Source organism: Ochotona princeps, chromosome 6, assembly GCF_030435755.1.
Source record: "Ochotona princeps isolate mOchPri1 chromosome 6, mOchPri1.hap1, whole genome shotgun sequence".
Classification (NCBI taxonomy): domain Eukaryota; kingdom Metazoa; phylum Chordata; class Mammalia; order Lagomorpha; family Ochotonidae; genus Ochotona; species Ochotona princeps.
In genome coordinates this window covers 56,527,043-56,542,967 of record NC_080837.1, presented here as the reverse complement: position 1 = coordinate 56,542,967, position 15,925 = coordinate 56,527,043, and the positions used below count along the sequence as shown (strand labels likewise).

The 15,925-nt window shown below is 45.1% G+C and overlaps 2 protein-coding genes across 4 annotated transcripts in view; one reads left to right on the top strand and one right to left on the bottom strand.

The window, feature by feature from the left end:
- LOC101535103 (signal recognition particle subunit SRP54) overlaps nucleotides 1-1,299 on the bottom strand; it is a 69,539-nt gene extending 68,240 nt beyond the window's left edge. For both annotated transcript variants that reach the window (XM_058666343.1, XM_058666339.1), the window contains exon 1: nucleotides 827-1,299. The gene's annotated coding sequence lies outside the window, so the exon portion shown is untranslated. The remainder of the gene's footprint in view (nucleotides 1-826) is intronic.
- Nucleotides 1,300-1,433: 134 nt separating this feature from the next.
- LOC101534855 (uncharacterized) overlaps nucleotides 1,434-15,925 on the top strand; it is a 32,326-nt gene continuing 17,834 nt past the window's right edge. Inside the window, exons 1-2 of one of the 2 annotated variants that reach the window (XM_058666344.1) lie at nucleotides 1,434-1,572; nucleotides 13,418-13,539. In XM_058666344.1, the coding sequence (XP_058522327.1) occupies nucleotides 1,476-1,572; nucleotides 13,418-13,539 (219 nt within the window). In that variant the 5' untranslated portion in view covers nucleotides 1,434-1,475. The remainder of the gene's footprint in view (nucleotides 1,573-13,417; nucleotides 13,540-15,925) is intronic. The other variant, XM_004584753.3, reaches the window with a different exon arrangement.

Here is a 15,925-nt window from a genome sequence, read left to right as displayed (position 1 = left end):
CCAAAATGTTACCTAATCGCCTTTCACCCTCATAATAAGCCCACTGGTGGACAAGGAAACAGGCTAGACTGCAACAGCAACTTGCCCAGGGGTCCCTCAATCTTAAGAAGTACAATTAACCCTCATCTGTGTTCCCACAGCTCCATGGCTTTAATCAGAGCTTCCAGTACTTCTTAATATGATGTATATTTATGTGCCTCTCATTATACTGCTTAGCTTCTTAATGTCGGGACTTGTGTCATTCATTCCTGTATCCCCTACAGCCAAGAACAAGTGAATACTTCGTTAAGTCAAGTGTATTAAACAAGCAGGTTAAGGACAGCATGCAGAAAGCCAAAAGAGAAAAGTTCCAAGAAATAGTCGGTTGTGCAGGTGCCAGGGAAAGAACCATCAATACATATCACCCCTGGTTCTGAAGTAACATTCCTAAACCACTTATTGAACGTCCACTACAAGCCCGGAAGATGTGCGAAGAAAATTATACATAAGAAAATTATCATCTGGGACCCGCCAAAAGGCTGTTGGAAGTAGTCCCGGCTTAATTTCTATTCAGGAAAGCAAAACACTCGGGTCTGAAACTGCCTACATCTTTACTCGGCTCGCGTCGATGTGAAGACAACTTGAAAGAGTCCCGGCACATCCTTGAACCAAAACTTCGGATGGAAGACGCGAGATAAGGACGGGCCAGAGCATCGCAGCCTCGGAGATGACAACCTCCGGTCGGGGAAGCCAAAACTCCCTCCCAAGCCTCCCGGCACCTAGGCAGGGTTGAGGCTGCCCCTGGCTGCCCCTCGAAGCCTGAGGCGAGAAAAAGCAGACAACTTACCTCACAAGGCACCGATAACGCCGTGGCCCTAAGGGGCCGGGGATTCCTTCCAGCGGCTCCCCACCGTGGGAGGAACGCCAGGAAAGCTCGGAGTAGACAGACAAGAACGGCCCACAACCTAACTCCCCCAACTATCCAAACGAGGGGCCCACAGCGCCCAGCACCGCGACGCCGACTCCCACCAGCTGGAAGACGGACGACTGCCACCGAACCTTCCGCCCAATGAGGAAACGTCACCACTCGGCGAAGTCCTGCCTTTCAGGGCGAAGAAGCCCTTCCGCTTCCGGGGCGCACCGCGGCAGCCGCTTTTTTCTCGGACTCTACCGAAGGGTCTTGGCGGGGGAGAGGGGTGGCGTTTTGTTGTTTCAAGTGGCTTTTGGCTGTTCAGTTTGCCACCGTTGAGTAACTTGCGTCAGTAGAGTTTGAGAAAAACCGGGGGCGACTTCGGGAAGGAAGGCCGGCCCCGTGAACTAGCGTGACTAGACGGATCCCGGCCGGCTCGGAGGGTCCTAGAGACCAGCACGTGAGAACTCGCTCCGGGGCGGGACTTCGGGCTCCGGCCGCCGCGACAGGTGGAATCGGCGGAGGGTGGGTCCGCGCACGCGCACCGCGCCGCCGTCCTTGCTGCCGCAGCTGCACCAACTGCACCATGGAGTTACGATCGGCTCAGCAAGCCGTCCTCCAGCTCCTGCGGACCGTGGCTCCCGCCGACTTGTCCGCGCTGCTCCAGTGGATGCGAACCACCCGTAAGCGCCCACAGCCAGAGGCAGGCGGTTGGGGCAGGGAGTAGGTGGTGGGAGCCGACCTTGGGGACTGAGGCGGTGGGAGGTCCAGAGCCGTTGTTACTCTGGGTTCTGCGTCTGCCCTGGGCTAAATGAGCCGCTCTGGGGATCGGGTGCTGGAGGGTCTGGTTCTGCGCGTAGTTTGTGATTTTCTTGAGAGACGCTCTCACGGGACTCCCGTGTGCCTAACCCCTTTTCCGAAAGGAAAAGAGGTATGGACGTTCCGGCTCTCCTTCCTGTGACTCCCACAGACTTTTGAGGACTGAGGGGTTAGCACCCGGAAAAGCACTTTACAAGAGAGGCTGTGCTGTGTGGAGCAGGACGCGGTGATCCTGCAGGTAAAGTCACCGAGGGCCAGTGCGTTTATTTTCCCAGTTGGGAAATGGACCATTTAATAACAGGCTTTCTCACGGGAGTTTCATAGAAGGGAGAAATCAAAAAGACTGATTATAAACCGTTACTGTGATTAGTAAGAGTAAGCACAAATCAGAATCGAGAAAGTGTAGTAATTAGATCTCATTATGATGCCCCATCTTAGACTCCAGTCTTGGCATCTTTGTGAAATTGCTTGTGATGTTAGAGCCAATCAGTAGGTTTAAATATTGTAATTTTTGCACATTTTGGAGCCCTTGTAGATAAATACGCCAGGCTCAGTGGCTCAGCATGTGATAGTGAGGCTTGGCCTAAAAAGAATTTTTTTTGCCCTAGAAAGAACTTTTATAGAAAAAAACACTGATAGAATTCATCTTTTATTTAAAAAAAAGATTTATTTATTTCACTGGAAAGAGAATTAGAGAGGGAGGGATCTTCCATCTGCTAGTCCAGGGCTGGCAGAGCTGGGTCTGGTCCAAAGCTGGGATCCTAGAGCTTCTTCCAGGTGTCCCACGTGAGTGCAGGGGCCCAAGGACCTGAGCCATCCTCTGCTGCCTTCCCAGACCACAGGCAGGAAGCTGGGTCAGAAGTGGAGCCGCCAGAGCATCAACAAGTGCCCATATGGGATGCTGGCAGTGCAGGCAGAGGATTAGCTTACTATACCAGTGCACAGCTTTGTCTTTGTACCCCATAAAAATATCAAGATAGGAATTTTCAAAACACTGTGACTATCCTATCATTTCAATCTTTTATTGCAGATCCCACTGGGATTGCCTGGAGCATCCCTCCCCCGGCCATGTCTACGGACCCTGCAGCTGAGGTCCTGTTGGCACATGAGGTGAATGGGCAGCCCCCATCTCATGATTGTCACTTCCCTGTACAAGCTGCTGGCTTCTGTACTGGGTTCCGGCCATGTCACATGGCTGGACGGTGGAAAGGTCACAGCCGTTGGCAGCCAGAGGCATTAGAAAGGCTTCTCTCCACCTGTATGACTCAGCTCCGTCAACTCGGGAACTTCCTGTTCAGTTGGCCTTCCCAGGATGGGAAGACTGGGGAGTCAGGACAGGAACTGTGCATGGAGCAGTGGCAGGGCCCTGTTCCGAGTGGAACTGTGGTTGGGGACCAGACCTGGCAGGTAGCTGAGCTGTATGGAGAGGAATACTTGGGCTTGGCATCTCTGAATGTCCCCGGACCAACTGGACAGAGAGAATTGAGCATTGTGAGGCTGTGGGTGAGCGCTCGCCTGTGTGGGCAGGTGTTATGGCCCTAACTGGAACATTCAAGGCGCTCGCAGCTGTATGTGGCTTGCCTTGGCAGTGTCTGTAGTCCCTCACATCATCTTCCTACCCAGCCGTCTGCAGCATGGGATCACTTCATCCCCTTGTCCACCCACCTTTTGGCCTCCTGGCCACAGGAACACCTTGCCCTTTTCTTCCACTTACGGGAGCTTAGCCCCATCCTGTGCCTTCCCAAGCCTTGCCCAGACACCCCTCTCCTTCAGCACTGTGTTAGGCACCCTTGCTGGCCCCTGACCAGGTGCTAGGAGCTAGGAGTTGTTGGTACAAGCAGACACTGAGGAAAGCAGTTCTGGAGCTAAGCGGCTCTGTCTTCCCTTACTGCCAGTTGTGAACCACAACACCACAAAGGTGTTATTTACTTTACTTCTAGAATCTTGAGGGAATGTAATATGCATAAGAAAAGAGTGAATGCTATTTCTACTTTTTCTCTGGGGTGCTAGGGGATTGTGAGTAAACTTAGGGACATAAGTTTCTCCCTTTATATTCTATTTTTCTAAATTCATCAGTAAAGTGGTATCTAATTTTTAAAATATCGTCTATTGCTTCTCTTGGGCCTAGCCCAGTAGCCTAGTAGTCCTCGCCTTGCACACGCTGGAATCCCATATGGGCACTGGTTCTAATCCCAGCCACCCCGCTTCCCATCCAGCTCCTTGCTTGTGTCCTGGACGTGCCAAAGCCTTGTGATTAGTACCAGTTCCCATATGAGATCCCACAGTGTGCAAGGCAATGACTCTAGCAACTAGACTACCGTGCTAGGGCCTTCTTTTTCCTTTTTAAAAATTTCTTTGAGTGCCCAGCACGTTAGCCTAGCAGCTAAAGTCCTCACCTTACATGCATCAGGATCCCATATGAGCACTGGTTCTAATCCCAATTGCTCTACTTCCCGTTCAGCTCCCTTCTTGTCCCTGGGAAAGCAATCAAGGATGACCCATAGCCTTGGGATCCTGCACTCCTGGGGGAGACCCGGAAAAAGCTCCTGGCTCCTGGCTTCGAATTAGCTCAGTTCCAGCCATTACAGCCGTTTGGGGAGTGAACCAGCAGACAAAAGATCTTCCTCTCTATCTCTCCTCCTCTCTATAACTATGCCTTTCCAATAAAATAATCTTTACAACAAAAATGTCTTTATTTGAAAGGTAGAGTTACCCATCCCACTTAGTGCATCAGCACTACCATAATGCACTACCGTAATGGCTGTAACTAGGCCAGGCGAAAGCCAGGAGATTCATAAAGGACTCCCATGTGGACACAGGGGACCAAGCTTTTAGATCTTCCTCTGCTGCCTTCCCAGGAGCATTAGCATGGATCTGGGTCAGAAGTGGAGCAGCCATAGTCTCGAATTGATGCTCATACAGGACACTAGTTCGCAGGTGGCACTTTAACTTGCTGTGCCATAATGCCAGCTCCTACCTTTTCTTCTGCATCCCTCAGCACAGTCGTTCATTCCAAAAATACTGAGTGCCTGCGAATCAGTCAATGCTGCCTACTTCTTATGATTACACAGTTATTCAAACACACTTTTCTGGGGCAGGTGCCATGAAGTAGCAGATGAAAGTCATTTGCAGTGCCAGCATGCCTATGGGCATTGATTGGAGTCCAGCTGTTTCACATCCAATGCAGATCTTTGCTAATGGCCTGGGAAAGCAGCAGACCCCCTGCACCCGTATGGGAGACCTACTAGAAGCTCCTGGCCCGTGCCTCATAGCTTTGGACAGACCCTGCTCTGGCTGTTGAGGTCATTTTGGGAATGAACCAGCCAGTGGAAAACCCCTTTCTCACTTTTCTCTCTGTAACTTTGCCTATCAAATAAAACCATATATATAAAAAATCCTTGCCTTCAAGAAAATTTCAGTGTTGCAGAGCTATTTATGATCTAGATTTCTAATTTTAACAACATCATTTGAGAAGACTTTAAATGTGTTCAGGGCAATAGTTTTCAGAACAAGATCCAACATCACTGACTACAGAATATATTTTACTTTTTTAAAGGTACTTTTTGTGTCATTCTCCAACAGACCCAGTAGTCAGGAAAGTAAAGCATCCTATTAAATTAGAAAAGAATTTGGATTTCTGAGTGTTAAGTATATTAAGAAGCAAGAATGTCATGTAGTTTCAAACAAAAATAAATTTCTTTAAATAAATCAGAAAAAATGGCATATTAGTATGCTTGGTTGCCAGGATACTTCAGAAAGCTGGTGGAAAATGGAATTAAAGTGTATTTGTTAAGGTGTGAAGAATTTAAAGTCCCTGCACATGAAGAATCCTCAGAAAGTTTGTGAGCAGGTGGGCATTTGGCAGAGGAGTGAGCTCTTTGAGATTCCTGGGTTTGAGTTCCAGCTCCACTATCCATTTTCACTTCTTGCTAATATACGTCTTGGGAAGCAGAAGGTGGCAGTAGTTTCTCTCCCACTGTCTGTTTTTTTATTGAAAAACAAGAACTATACAAAGCCTCAGTTTTGCTAACAGGTGAAATCAAGGGAATTTTAAATACATGAAAATAAATAAATTCTTTTTCGCCTTAACATGCTTTGTTTGAAAGACAGTGACAGGGGAATCTTCTGTCCACTGGACCACTTCTCCCCAACACCCCAGATGCCCATGACAGTCAAGCCAAAGCCAGGAGCTTGGAAGTTAATGTGTCTCCCCATTAATGTGCTGCCCCCTAGGGTTTGCACCAGAAGGAAACTGGTGTTGGAAGCATAGCTGTTACTGGAGCCCAAATACTCCAATATTAAGGCAGTGTCTTAACCAGACACCCTACCCAGAAATAAAATTCTTCATCTCTGAAAGGATAGTGGTATTAGCATTCTTTCAAGATGGGATTATGCATCCAGAAGCTAAGTATAGTGAAACCAATCCCATGTTTTTGTTGTTCTGCTTTTAGAGATCATTCATTCATGTGAATCACAGAGCTTTTCCATTAGTTGGGTCACTCCCCAGATACCCAACGGTTAGAGCTGGGCCAGACCAAAGTCAGGAACAATGAGCTTCAACTGGGCCTCTGCACGGGTGGCAGGGATCCAAGTACCCAAGGCATCATACATTAGCAGAAAGCTGGATGGCTAGCAGAGCAGCTGGCATGCAAAATCAGTACCTCCATGTAGGATACAGGCATCCCAGCCTGATGAGCCACATGGTTCACCCCTGGCCAAGTGCATGATCATGTTGGTGTAAACTGAAGAAGTTGAAAAAATGAGAGTCTACATTTTATTTTGCTGCATCTAAGCTATTGGTCTCAGAAACTGAATTGCAACACAGTAAGAATACACTGAATCTGAGAGGCAGGGGCCTCCCCTCTCCTCAATTTAAAAGGATTTAAAATAACAGTACCTCAACTCCTTGGTTCGGATGCTGAAGCTGAGAATCAGTTCCCTTCTATTCTCTGAGACATGTATAAAGTAGACTGTCAGAATCAGGCCATCTGAGAGTCACTGCATCCCAGTGAGTGGAGCTGAGGGGGGTTAGCCATTGAGTCATCATGCCACACCGGGCCCTAGGTGGGGTTTTTTAAATAATGGTTTAACATTTATATCAAGGGACTAATACTGAATTTATGGTATGGTCTGATTGTAAGGTGCTAACTGATTCAGTGTCCAAGTGGTTGCAGAAGAAGGATTCAGAACTAAAACTGATGGGATTAGTGTTTTGGCACAGCGATAAAGCTGCAGCTCACCACACTGGCACCCTACGTGGTCACTGATTCAAGTTCTGACTGTTCCACTTCTATTCAGCTTCCTGATGTTCGTCTGGAAAGTAGTGGAAGATGGCCCAAGCCTGTAGGCCTCTGCAACTGCAAGAGAAAATCCAGATGGAGTTCCAGACTTGTGGCTTCACTCTAGCCCAGCAGGGACAGTTGTAGTCACTTGGGAAGTGAATTAGCAGATGAAAGATCTGCCTCTCCATAGTACTCTGTAATGCTGACTATTAGATAAATATTTGAGGGTGGAGGAGAGAAGGTGGTCTTAATGTTAGAGTGGATATATAGAATGTGGAGTTTGATTCATAGATTGTCAGCTTTGGTGACTTTTCCTATTTATTTTTTTTCAAGTAAAGCATTAGTAGGAAAATATGTTAATCCTGAAACTTATTTTTCTTCTTTTGAGTTCACTCCCCAAATGGCTGCAGCATTCAGAACTCCTAAAGCCAGGAGCCAGAAGCTTCTTCTGGATCTCCCACATGGATGCAGGGGCTCAGGGATTTGGGCCATCTTTTGCTTCTTTTCCAGGCACATTGGCAGGGAGCTAGATCAGAAATGGAGCAGCTGGAACTAGAACCAGTATCCTTGTGGGATGCTGGCACCGAAGGCGGAGGCCTAATGTACTACTCTATGGCAGCAGGCCAGAGTGAATTGTTAAATAGGAATTATATATGATGAGTTATTATTATACATCCTGTAAAAATGTTTCAGCAGGCTTATTTTTAGTGATAGAATAAATGCTTAGCTATCAATACTGAAGTGAATTTTAGCTTTAGATGCTCCATTAGTATTTTATTGTATCATATCCACCTGATCATTTTTTTAACCTTTGTTAGAACATAAGCAGTCTTGCTGTCTTAAGAAGTAACTTCCTTGAACGTGCCAGGATCCCATATGGTCTCACCATCCTGCATTGCTCCGTCTTTCCAGATTTTTTCATATGATTAAGATATTTGGGCTTTCAGTACCACTGCCATCCCTCCCATATTTATCAATAACCCTGTAGCTATAGCAATCAGAGCCCAGGAAAACTACAAAATGATAGCAAAAGAGAATAATTAGCTGAAGTAACACAAATTGGATAACTAGAATTGCTCACCCATGGCTAGTTTCAAGGCCACATTTATGAGGACTGTTGAGGAAGTCTGAAGGTCGCCGTGATCAGATGACTACACTATATGAAGAACCAGGTTGAGAACTCTGGAGAAGACTCCGGTAGTGACAGTGGGAGCTGACTGCTGAGAGGCTGTCTGGTAGAGTTCACCTATCAAACCTGCATTCAAATCACAACTACCATCCTGTAGGCCAGAACAGCCTGGGCAGACAAGCTGTCCTTCAGACTCTCCTTTAGTTGTAGAGGGTGGGGATGGTGGTACTGTTTTTATTTCTGAGTTATGCTACACAAAGTTGAGCATACTTTAGTGATCATTCAGGAAATGTGTAACATTAAAGCTGGTGATACCTCTCAGGCAGAAATTGGGAAAAAAAAAATGGTAAGTTAATGTAGAGAACGGCTTCTGGCTCTGATGAAGGGATGCTGTATCCTAAGCATGTTAAAGCCTTAACACCCTAGAAACAGATTCAGACTCAGTATTCTGCCATTAGATTTGAGCTCATGTTCTTTTTTTTTTTTTTTAAGATTTATTTTATTTTCATTACAAAGTCAGATATACTGAGAGGAGGAGAGATAGAGAGGAAGTGGAGCTGCCGGGATTAGAACCAGCGGCCATATGGGATCAAGACGAGGACCTTAGCCACTAGGCCACGCTGCCAAGCCCGAGCTCATGTTCTTTTTCCACTCAAATCTTTCATTTTATAACTCAAGCCCATGTGGAAGCTGTGCTTTTGTGGCTTTTTATTATTATTATTGGTTTTGTTTTGACATGGCTGTTTATGTTACAGGATTAAATCCAAAGAAGTTAGACCCTAAAACATTTGCTCTTACTTTAATGAGATTCATATTGGCTCATTTTTTTTTTTTAAATCTATTTTATTGTGTTGTTGTTGACAATCTTTACATAGTTAATTACAGTTAAAGAAAAAAAAAGGTTCAGGGGGATAGGGAAGTGGGTAATACTATTATGTCCATATTGTTTCCATCTTGTATTTGAGGTAAAGGGGGATATTGAGGGAGAAGCCCCACCCGGTTTCCCGCCCACCCCGAGTCCCGGATGTGGGGCATGCTCTGAGATATGTGCTCGAGTGGTGTTAATAGTTCTCCAGTTATGAATCGCTGCCAGTTTCGCTCGATGAGGTCGTCCACTGATTGATATGGTCCATCATAAAGTCTCCGTTTGCCCCATTTTTCGCTGCCAACATATAGCTGAGATGAATGATTGATCTGCTCTGTCTTCTGTCTTTTCTTGATTAGAGTTCTGAGTCATATTGGCTCATTTTTACCACTTGACAAATTGAGAGAACTTGCCAAGAACCACTAATGTGAATAGTGATTTAGCATTGAATTTGAGGCATAGAAATTCCCATGCAGCCTGTCTGTGGAAGAAAATTAAGCAGGCATTAGATTTGAATTAGCACCTTGGGAAATTTCAATTAGATTTCAGGAATATGATGAAAAGTCCAGTTGATGTGGGTAAACACCTTGAAGGTGATATTTCAGTTCCACCTAAAACAATTTAGAATGTGTATGCATGGTAATTTTAATTTTTTATGATTTGTATTTTGTTCTAGAAATTATCTGAAGCTGGACTCTATGCAGTGGCTCAGTGACTAAATCCTCACCTCGAAAGTGCCAGGATCCCATGTGGGCATTTGTTTGTGTCCTGGCTGCTCCACATCCCTTCCAGTTCCTTGCTTATAGCCTGCAAAAGCAGAAGAGGATGGCCCTATGTCTTAGGACCCTGCACCCATGTAGAAACCCTAGCTCCTGGCCTCAGATTGGCTCAGCTCCAGCTGTTGGGATCATCTGGGGAGTGAACTAGAAGATGGAAGATCTTTCTCTTTGTCTCTCCTTCTCTCCATAAATCTGATCTGTCTTTTTATTTATTAAAAATAAATAAACCTTTTAAAAATTATCTGAAGCATTAGCTTAGAATATTAGACTAAATATGTGAAGAAAGAAAAAAAAAAAAACAGTTGCCAGGACTTCCCACTGTTCAGAGTTCCAAGAGAGCCAAGTAATATACCTTGGTCTTAACTACTACGGCTCCAGGAGCAGTTAGGCAGAGAAGTCATCTCTGAGTGTGGGTTTGCTGGTACAGCGAAAAAGAGGAGTATGTGTTCCTGGCAGTCATTAAGTCCTTGTGCAGCCTGCTTTGCAACTTGTGAAATTCATTTAACCTCAGAAGCCTCAGTTTCCTGATCTGTAAACATATCCTGCTTTGTCTTCCTCACAAGCATGTGGTAGTATTTAAATGATTTCTTTTCTGTAAAGCATTGTTAAAATTTCAGATGTTACTAATAGCATGAAGGTATCTTTATGAACAACAACAAAAATCATTGTATGCTTAAGAAGGCTTTACCAAGAACTTTCCTAAGAATAGCCAAAGATTGAGGGTATGTGGAGTGGATGTCATTTCCATCAGGATGTGCTGGTTTTCCTTTTATAGCTATTTTTAAACAAGCAGAAAGACACAATTCCCCTGGGATTCTCTTACCCTAGCAAGAATTCAATGGAAAAATGTGTTTTGGGGCTGGCGTGGTAGCCTGGCTGCCTTTTGTAGCACTAGCATTCCCTGTCTGGTTTGAGTCCCAGCCGCTCTGCTTCCTGTTAATGTGCATCCTGGGAAGCTGCATGTGTTGGTTAAGAGTTTCAATCTTGGGCCTGGCACGGTAACCTAGTAGCTAAAATCCTCACCTTGCACGTGCCAGGATCAAATATGGGCTCTAGTTCTAATCCCGGCAGCCCCACTTCCCATACAACTCCCTGCTTGTGGCCTGGGAAGGCGGTCGAGGACGACCCAAAGCCTTGGGACTCTGCACCCATGTGGGAGGCCTGGAGGAGTAGGCTCCTGGCTCCTGGTTTTGCATCAGCTCAGTTGTGGCCGCTTGGAAAGTGAATCAGCAGATGGAAGATCTAACTCTCTGTCTGTCTTACTCTTTTTATATCTGACTTTCCAATAAAAATAAAATAAATCTTAAAAAAAAAAGGGGGGGGGGAGCGTCAATCTCTGCTCACTCACAGGAGATCCAGATACAGGCCCGGGCTCCTGGCTCTAGCCTGGTTGTTGTTGACATTTAAGAAGTGAACCAACAGATAGAAGATCTTTCTTGCTCTCGCACTTGCTTTTACTTTAAGTTTTTATTATTTTCATTTGAAAGGTACAGTCTTTCAAGGGCTGGGTGGATATTTGGCGTAATGGCAACCATGCCGCCTGGGACGTCTCATATTACAGTGCCTGGGTTTGACATCCAGCACTGGCTCCTCACCCCAGTGGTCTGCTAATACCCTTGGGAAGCAGCAGATGGTAGCTTAACTAGTTAGGTTCCTGCCACCCATGTGTGAAACAGGCTCTTGTTCCTGGCTCCTGAGTAAGTCCAACTGCTCAGAACCCTCTACACTGTACTTGGCATCCTAGAGTGCAACTGACTTCAAGATATTTTGTTTACTGAGTCAGATTTTAAGTTGTGCATAAACTTCTTAAAATGATAATTTTTACAATTTATTTTATTTACTTTGTATTTGAAAGGCAGAGTTATAAAGACAGGAGACAGAGCTTTCATTGCTGGTTTACTCTCAAAGTAGCCACAACAGCCAGAGCTGATCTGAAGCCAGGGGCCAGGACTTTGTCCGATCTCCCACATGGGTGCAGGGTAAAAAGGGCTTGAGCCATCCTCCGCTGCTTTCCCAGGCCATCAGCAAGGAAGTGAATTGCAAATGGGGTAGCTGGGACTCCAACCAGCACCCTTATAGATGCCAGCGCCACCGGTGGAAGCTGAGCCTTCTTACCATACCATGATGCCAACCCCAGAAACATGCTATTTTAATTATTACTGTATGTGCTTTAGTGCAGCAAAGCAACCTGACTATTAGGATGTTAGTGTTTCTCATTTGGAGTGTCAGGTACATTTTATTGAACTTAAGAATACTCAGATTAAGGTTACCTTATTTAAATTTTTTTTGTTTATTTCAAAGGTACAATTAGGAAAGATAAAGAGATGTCTTCCATCTGCTGGTCGACTCTCCATATGACCACAGCAACCTGGACTGAGCCAGGATAAAGCCAGGAGACAGGAGCTTCATCCAGGTCTCCCATGTTGGTAAAGGGGCCTAGGATTTGGGCATTCTTTTGATGCTTTCCCAGGTGCATTAGTAAGGAGGTAGATCATAATTGGAGCAGTGGGATATGGACCACCTTCCCGTTACAGGTGTGGTACAGTAGGTTAAGGCCCCACTTGTGATGCCAGTATCCCATATCACAGTGTGTTTGAATCTCAATTATTCCAGTTCCAATCCGCTCCCTGCTAATCTGCCAGGGAAGGCAGCAGATGAGGAACCAAGTGATTCGGCTCCTGCCACCCTCCTGCGAGACCCAGATGGAATTCCTGGCTCCTGGCTCTCATCTGGCCCAGCCCTAACTGTTGCAGCTGTTTAGAGAGTGAAGCAGCGTATGGCAGAACTCACTCACTCTGTCTCTTCCTCCCTACTCAATACTCTGCCTTTCAAATAAATAAATACATCTTTAAAAAAAAACTGACAGTGTTGCTTTTTAATGATTTATTTATTTTGAAAGTTAGGGTTAGAAAACGAAATCTTCCATTCACTGGTTTGCTCCCTAGATGGTCACTGCAGCTCAGACTGGGACAGACAGAAGCCAGGAGTTCCATGCAGGTGGCAGGCACTTCTTTTAATATTTATTTATTTTGGGCCCGGCAGTGTGGCCTAGCGACCAAAGTCTTCGCCTTGAATGCGCCAGGATCCCATATAGGCATCAGTTCTAATCCCGGCAGCTCCACTTCCCATCCAGCTCCCTGCTTGTGACCTGGGAAAGCAGTTGAGGAAAGGTGGATATACATAGAGGAGGAGAAACAGAGAGGAAGATCTTCCATCCGATGGTTCACTCCCCAAGTGAGCGCAACGGCCGGAGCTGCGCCAATCCGAAGCCAGGAGCCAGGAACCTCATCCGAGTCTCCCACGCAGGTGCAGGGTCCCAAGGCCTTGTGCCATCCTCAACTGCCTTCCCAGGGAGCTGGATGGGAAGCAGGGCCACCAGGATTAGAACCGGCAACCACATGGGATCCCGGTGTGCAAGGCGAGGACTTTAACCACTATGCTATTGCACCAGGCCCATGGATGCTATACTTTTTTAAAAGAGCTTTTACATTTCTATAATGAATAATTTGGAAAAAGAAAAAAAATATTTTAAGATAGAACTTGTGTGTCAAGATTTGAATTTGTTATTAGTTATTGTTATAAATGGATGCTACTTGATGAAAAATATATTATAAGGACAAACTGTAAGAGTCACTTCTTCCTGTTCTTTTTCAGGAGATTTTGATGAGCTCACTGCTGAAAATAATGATGTCATATTGAAAAGCATCGCAGAAGACCTTCGCAGCTGCTTGCCTCTAGAAACTATGCTCTCCTCAGAACATCTGGCCATTCGAAAAGTAAATACATTCAATTACATTACTCTTCATACACCTGTCCTGCATCCACTGTCAAGTTCCAATTTCAGCTCCTTTAGTGTTTCAGCCCTGAGCCTGAATCTTTGGAGTCCTCAGTCCCTTTTCTTCCCTCAGTATTAGTCATTTAGCATTTTTTTTTTTTAATTAAAGATCCTGTTTGTTACTCCAATATTAAAAGTGGACATTAATCTTAGTGGTTAAGACATGAGTTAAGATGCCCATATACACTAATTAAAGGCTGGCACGATGGCTCTATTAGCTAATCCTCCATCTGCAAGCACCAGTATCCCATATGGACACTGATACGTGTTCTGGCTGCTCCACTTCTGACCCAGCTCCCGGCTTGTGGCCTGAGAAAGCAGTAGAGAATGGGCCAAAGCCTTGGGACGGGACCGTGCATTCACATGGGAGACCCGGAAGAAGCTCCTGGCTTCTAATCATCTCAGCCCTGGCCTTGCAGCCAGTTGGTGAATGAACCAGCAGATGAAAGATCTCTCTCTGTTTCTCCTCCTTTCTGTAAAATCTACCTTTGCAATATGCCCATGTGTTATATCAGAGTGTCTGCAGCTGGGACCTAGTGCCTGCTCCATATTCCGATTTCCTGCTAACGTGGACCCTGGATAGTGACAGGTGGTGACTTAGGTAGTTAGATTGCTACCACCCACCCAGGAGACCTGGATTAAGTTCCTGGCTCCTGATTCCTGATCCAGTCCCATCTGTTACATTTGGTGATTGAATCAGTGGGTAGGAATACATACTTTTTGTTTTCTCTCTCTGTCTCGGGCTTTTTATTGTTGTTTTTATTTTTGTTTTTAAGTCTTAGAAATGATCTTTACCTGACAAATGCCAACAGTCTGGCTCTACTTATGTCGCTGTCCTGGTTTTCTTTCTGCTGTTTCCCAACAACAAAATTGTTATTAGAACTCTGCTAGTATTGGAGGTTTTAATGTAATAGAGGCTACAAAGAAAAAACAGTCTTGTTTATTTTACTAACCATAATACAAAATCCTGCTCAAATACCTAAAAACTCTATGTTTACACATAAAAATTCTCTAAAAATAAGGTGTGAACATACACAAGAATCAAAGAAGATTTAAAAAAAGTTTAACTTAGGAGGAAAAGAGATTGTGGGCCAGTCATTAACATACCATAGATACTTTTTCTCTTATTTTACATATTGGGATATATCATGATATTCATAAAACTATTTTAATGAGAACGTTAAAAGCACATTATTAATATTTCTTTTTTTTATCCTCCCATTTTTTTCCTCCTTTGAAAAATCACTGTGAATGTGAGGGTGTTTACTAAGATTTGCTAAGTGTTTATAATGTGCATGGTACTGTTTTTTTTTTTTTTTTTTAAAGATTTTTTTTTTATTACAAAGTCAGATATACAGAGAAGAGGAGAGACAGAGAAGATCTTCCGACCGATGAGTCACTCCCACAAGCCGCGCCAATCCGAAGCCGGGAACCAGGAACTTCTTCTGGGTCTCCCACACGGGTGCAGGGTCCCAAGGCTTTGGGCCATCCTCGACTGCTTCCCTAGGCCACAAGCAGGGAGCTGGAGGGGAAGTGTTGCTGCCGGGATTAGAACCGGCGCCCATATGGGATCCCGGGGCATTCAGGGCGAAGACTTTAGCCACTAGGCTACCACGCCGCCAGGCCCTGTTTTTTTTTTGTTTTTTGAAGATTTATTTATTTTTTATTGGAAAGGCAGATGTATCTAAAGGAGGAGAGACAGAAAGGAAGATCTTCCATCTGTTGATTTACTGCCCAAGCGGCTGCAACGGCTGGTGCTGAGTGAATCCAAAGCCAGGAACCTGAAGGTTCCTCCAGATCTCCCACACTGGTGCAGGGTCCCAAAACTTTGGGCCATTCTTGACTGCCTTCCGAGTCCACAAGCAGGGAACTGGATGGGAAGCGGAGCCACTGGGATTAAAACCGGTGCCCATATGGAATCCCTGCATGTGCAAGGCGAGAACCTTAGCTGCTAGGCTACACTGCCAGGCCCTACTTGTAGATGTTTTGATAGTAAGACTGACACATGGAACTCTAAAAACCTAGCCTTAGTTTCGGCTTTAGCAGCTCTTCCTAGTAATGTTAGGATTCTGTGTGTCCATTTCGTTGTAAAGTATACTACTTAAGATGAACAAGATGTTCTCTAATGTTCCTTGCAACTGCCACTTTTTTACATTTTTCCTACTGTTTTGTTATCATGCCAAGTCAAACAAAAGGTTGGTAGTATCTCAGAAATGAAATACAAGAGCAGAGTTGTCAGCTTAAAATAGTTCAAACTTCATGCCTTGTTCTTGCCCCCAGAATTCTAGCATATGAACCACTGATGTTGTACCTTTTTTAGCAATAAA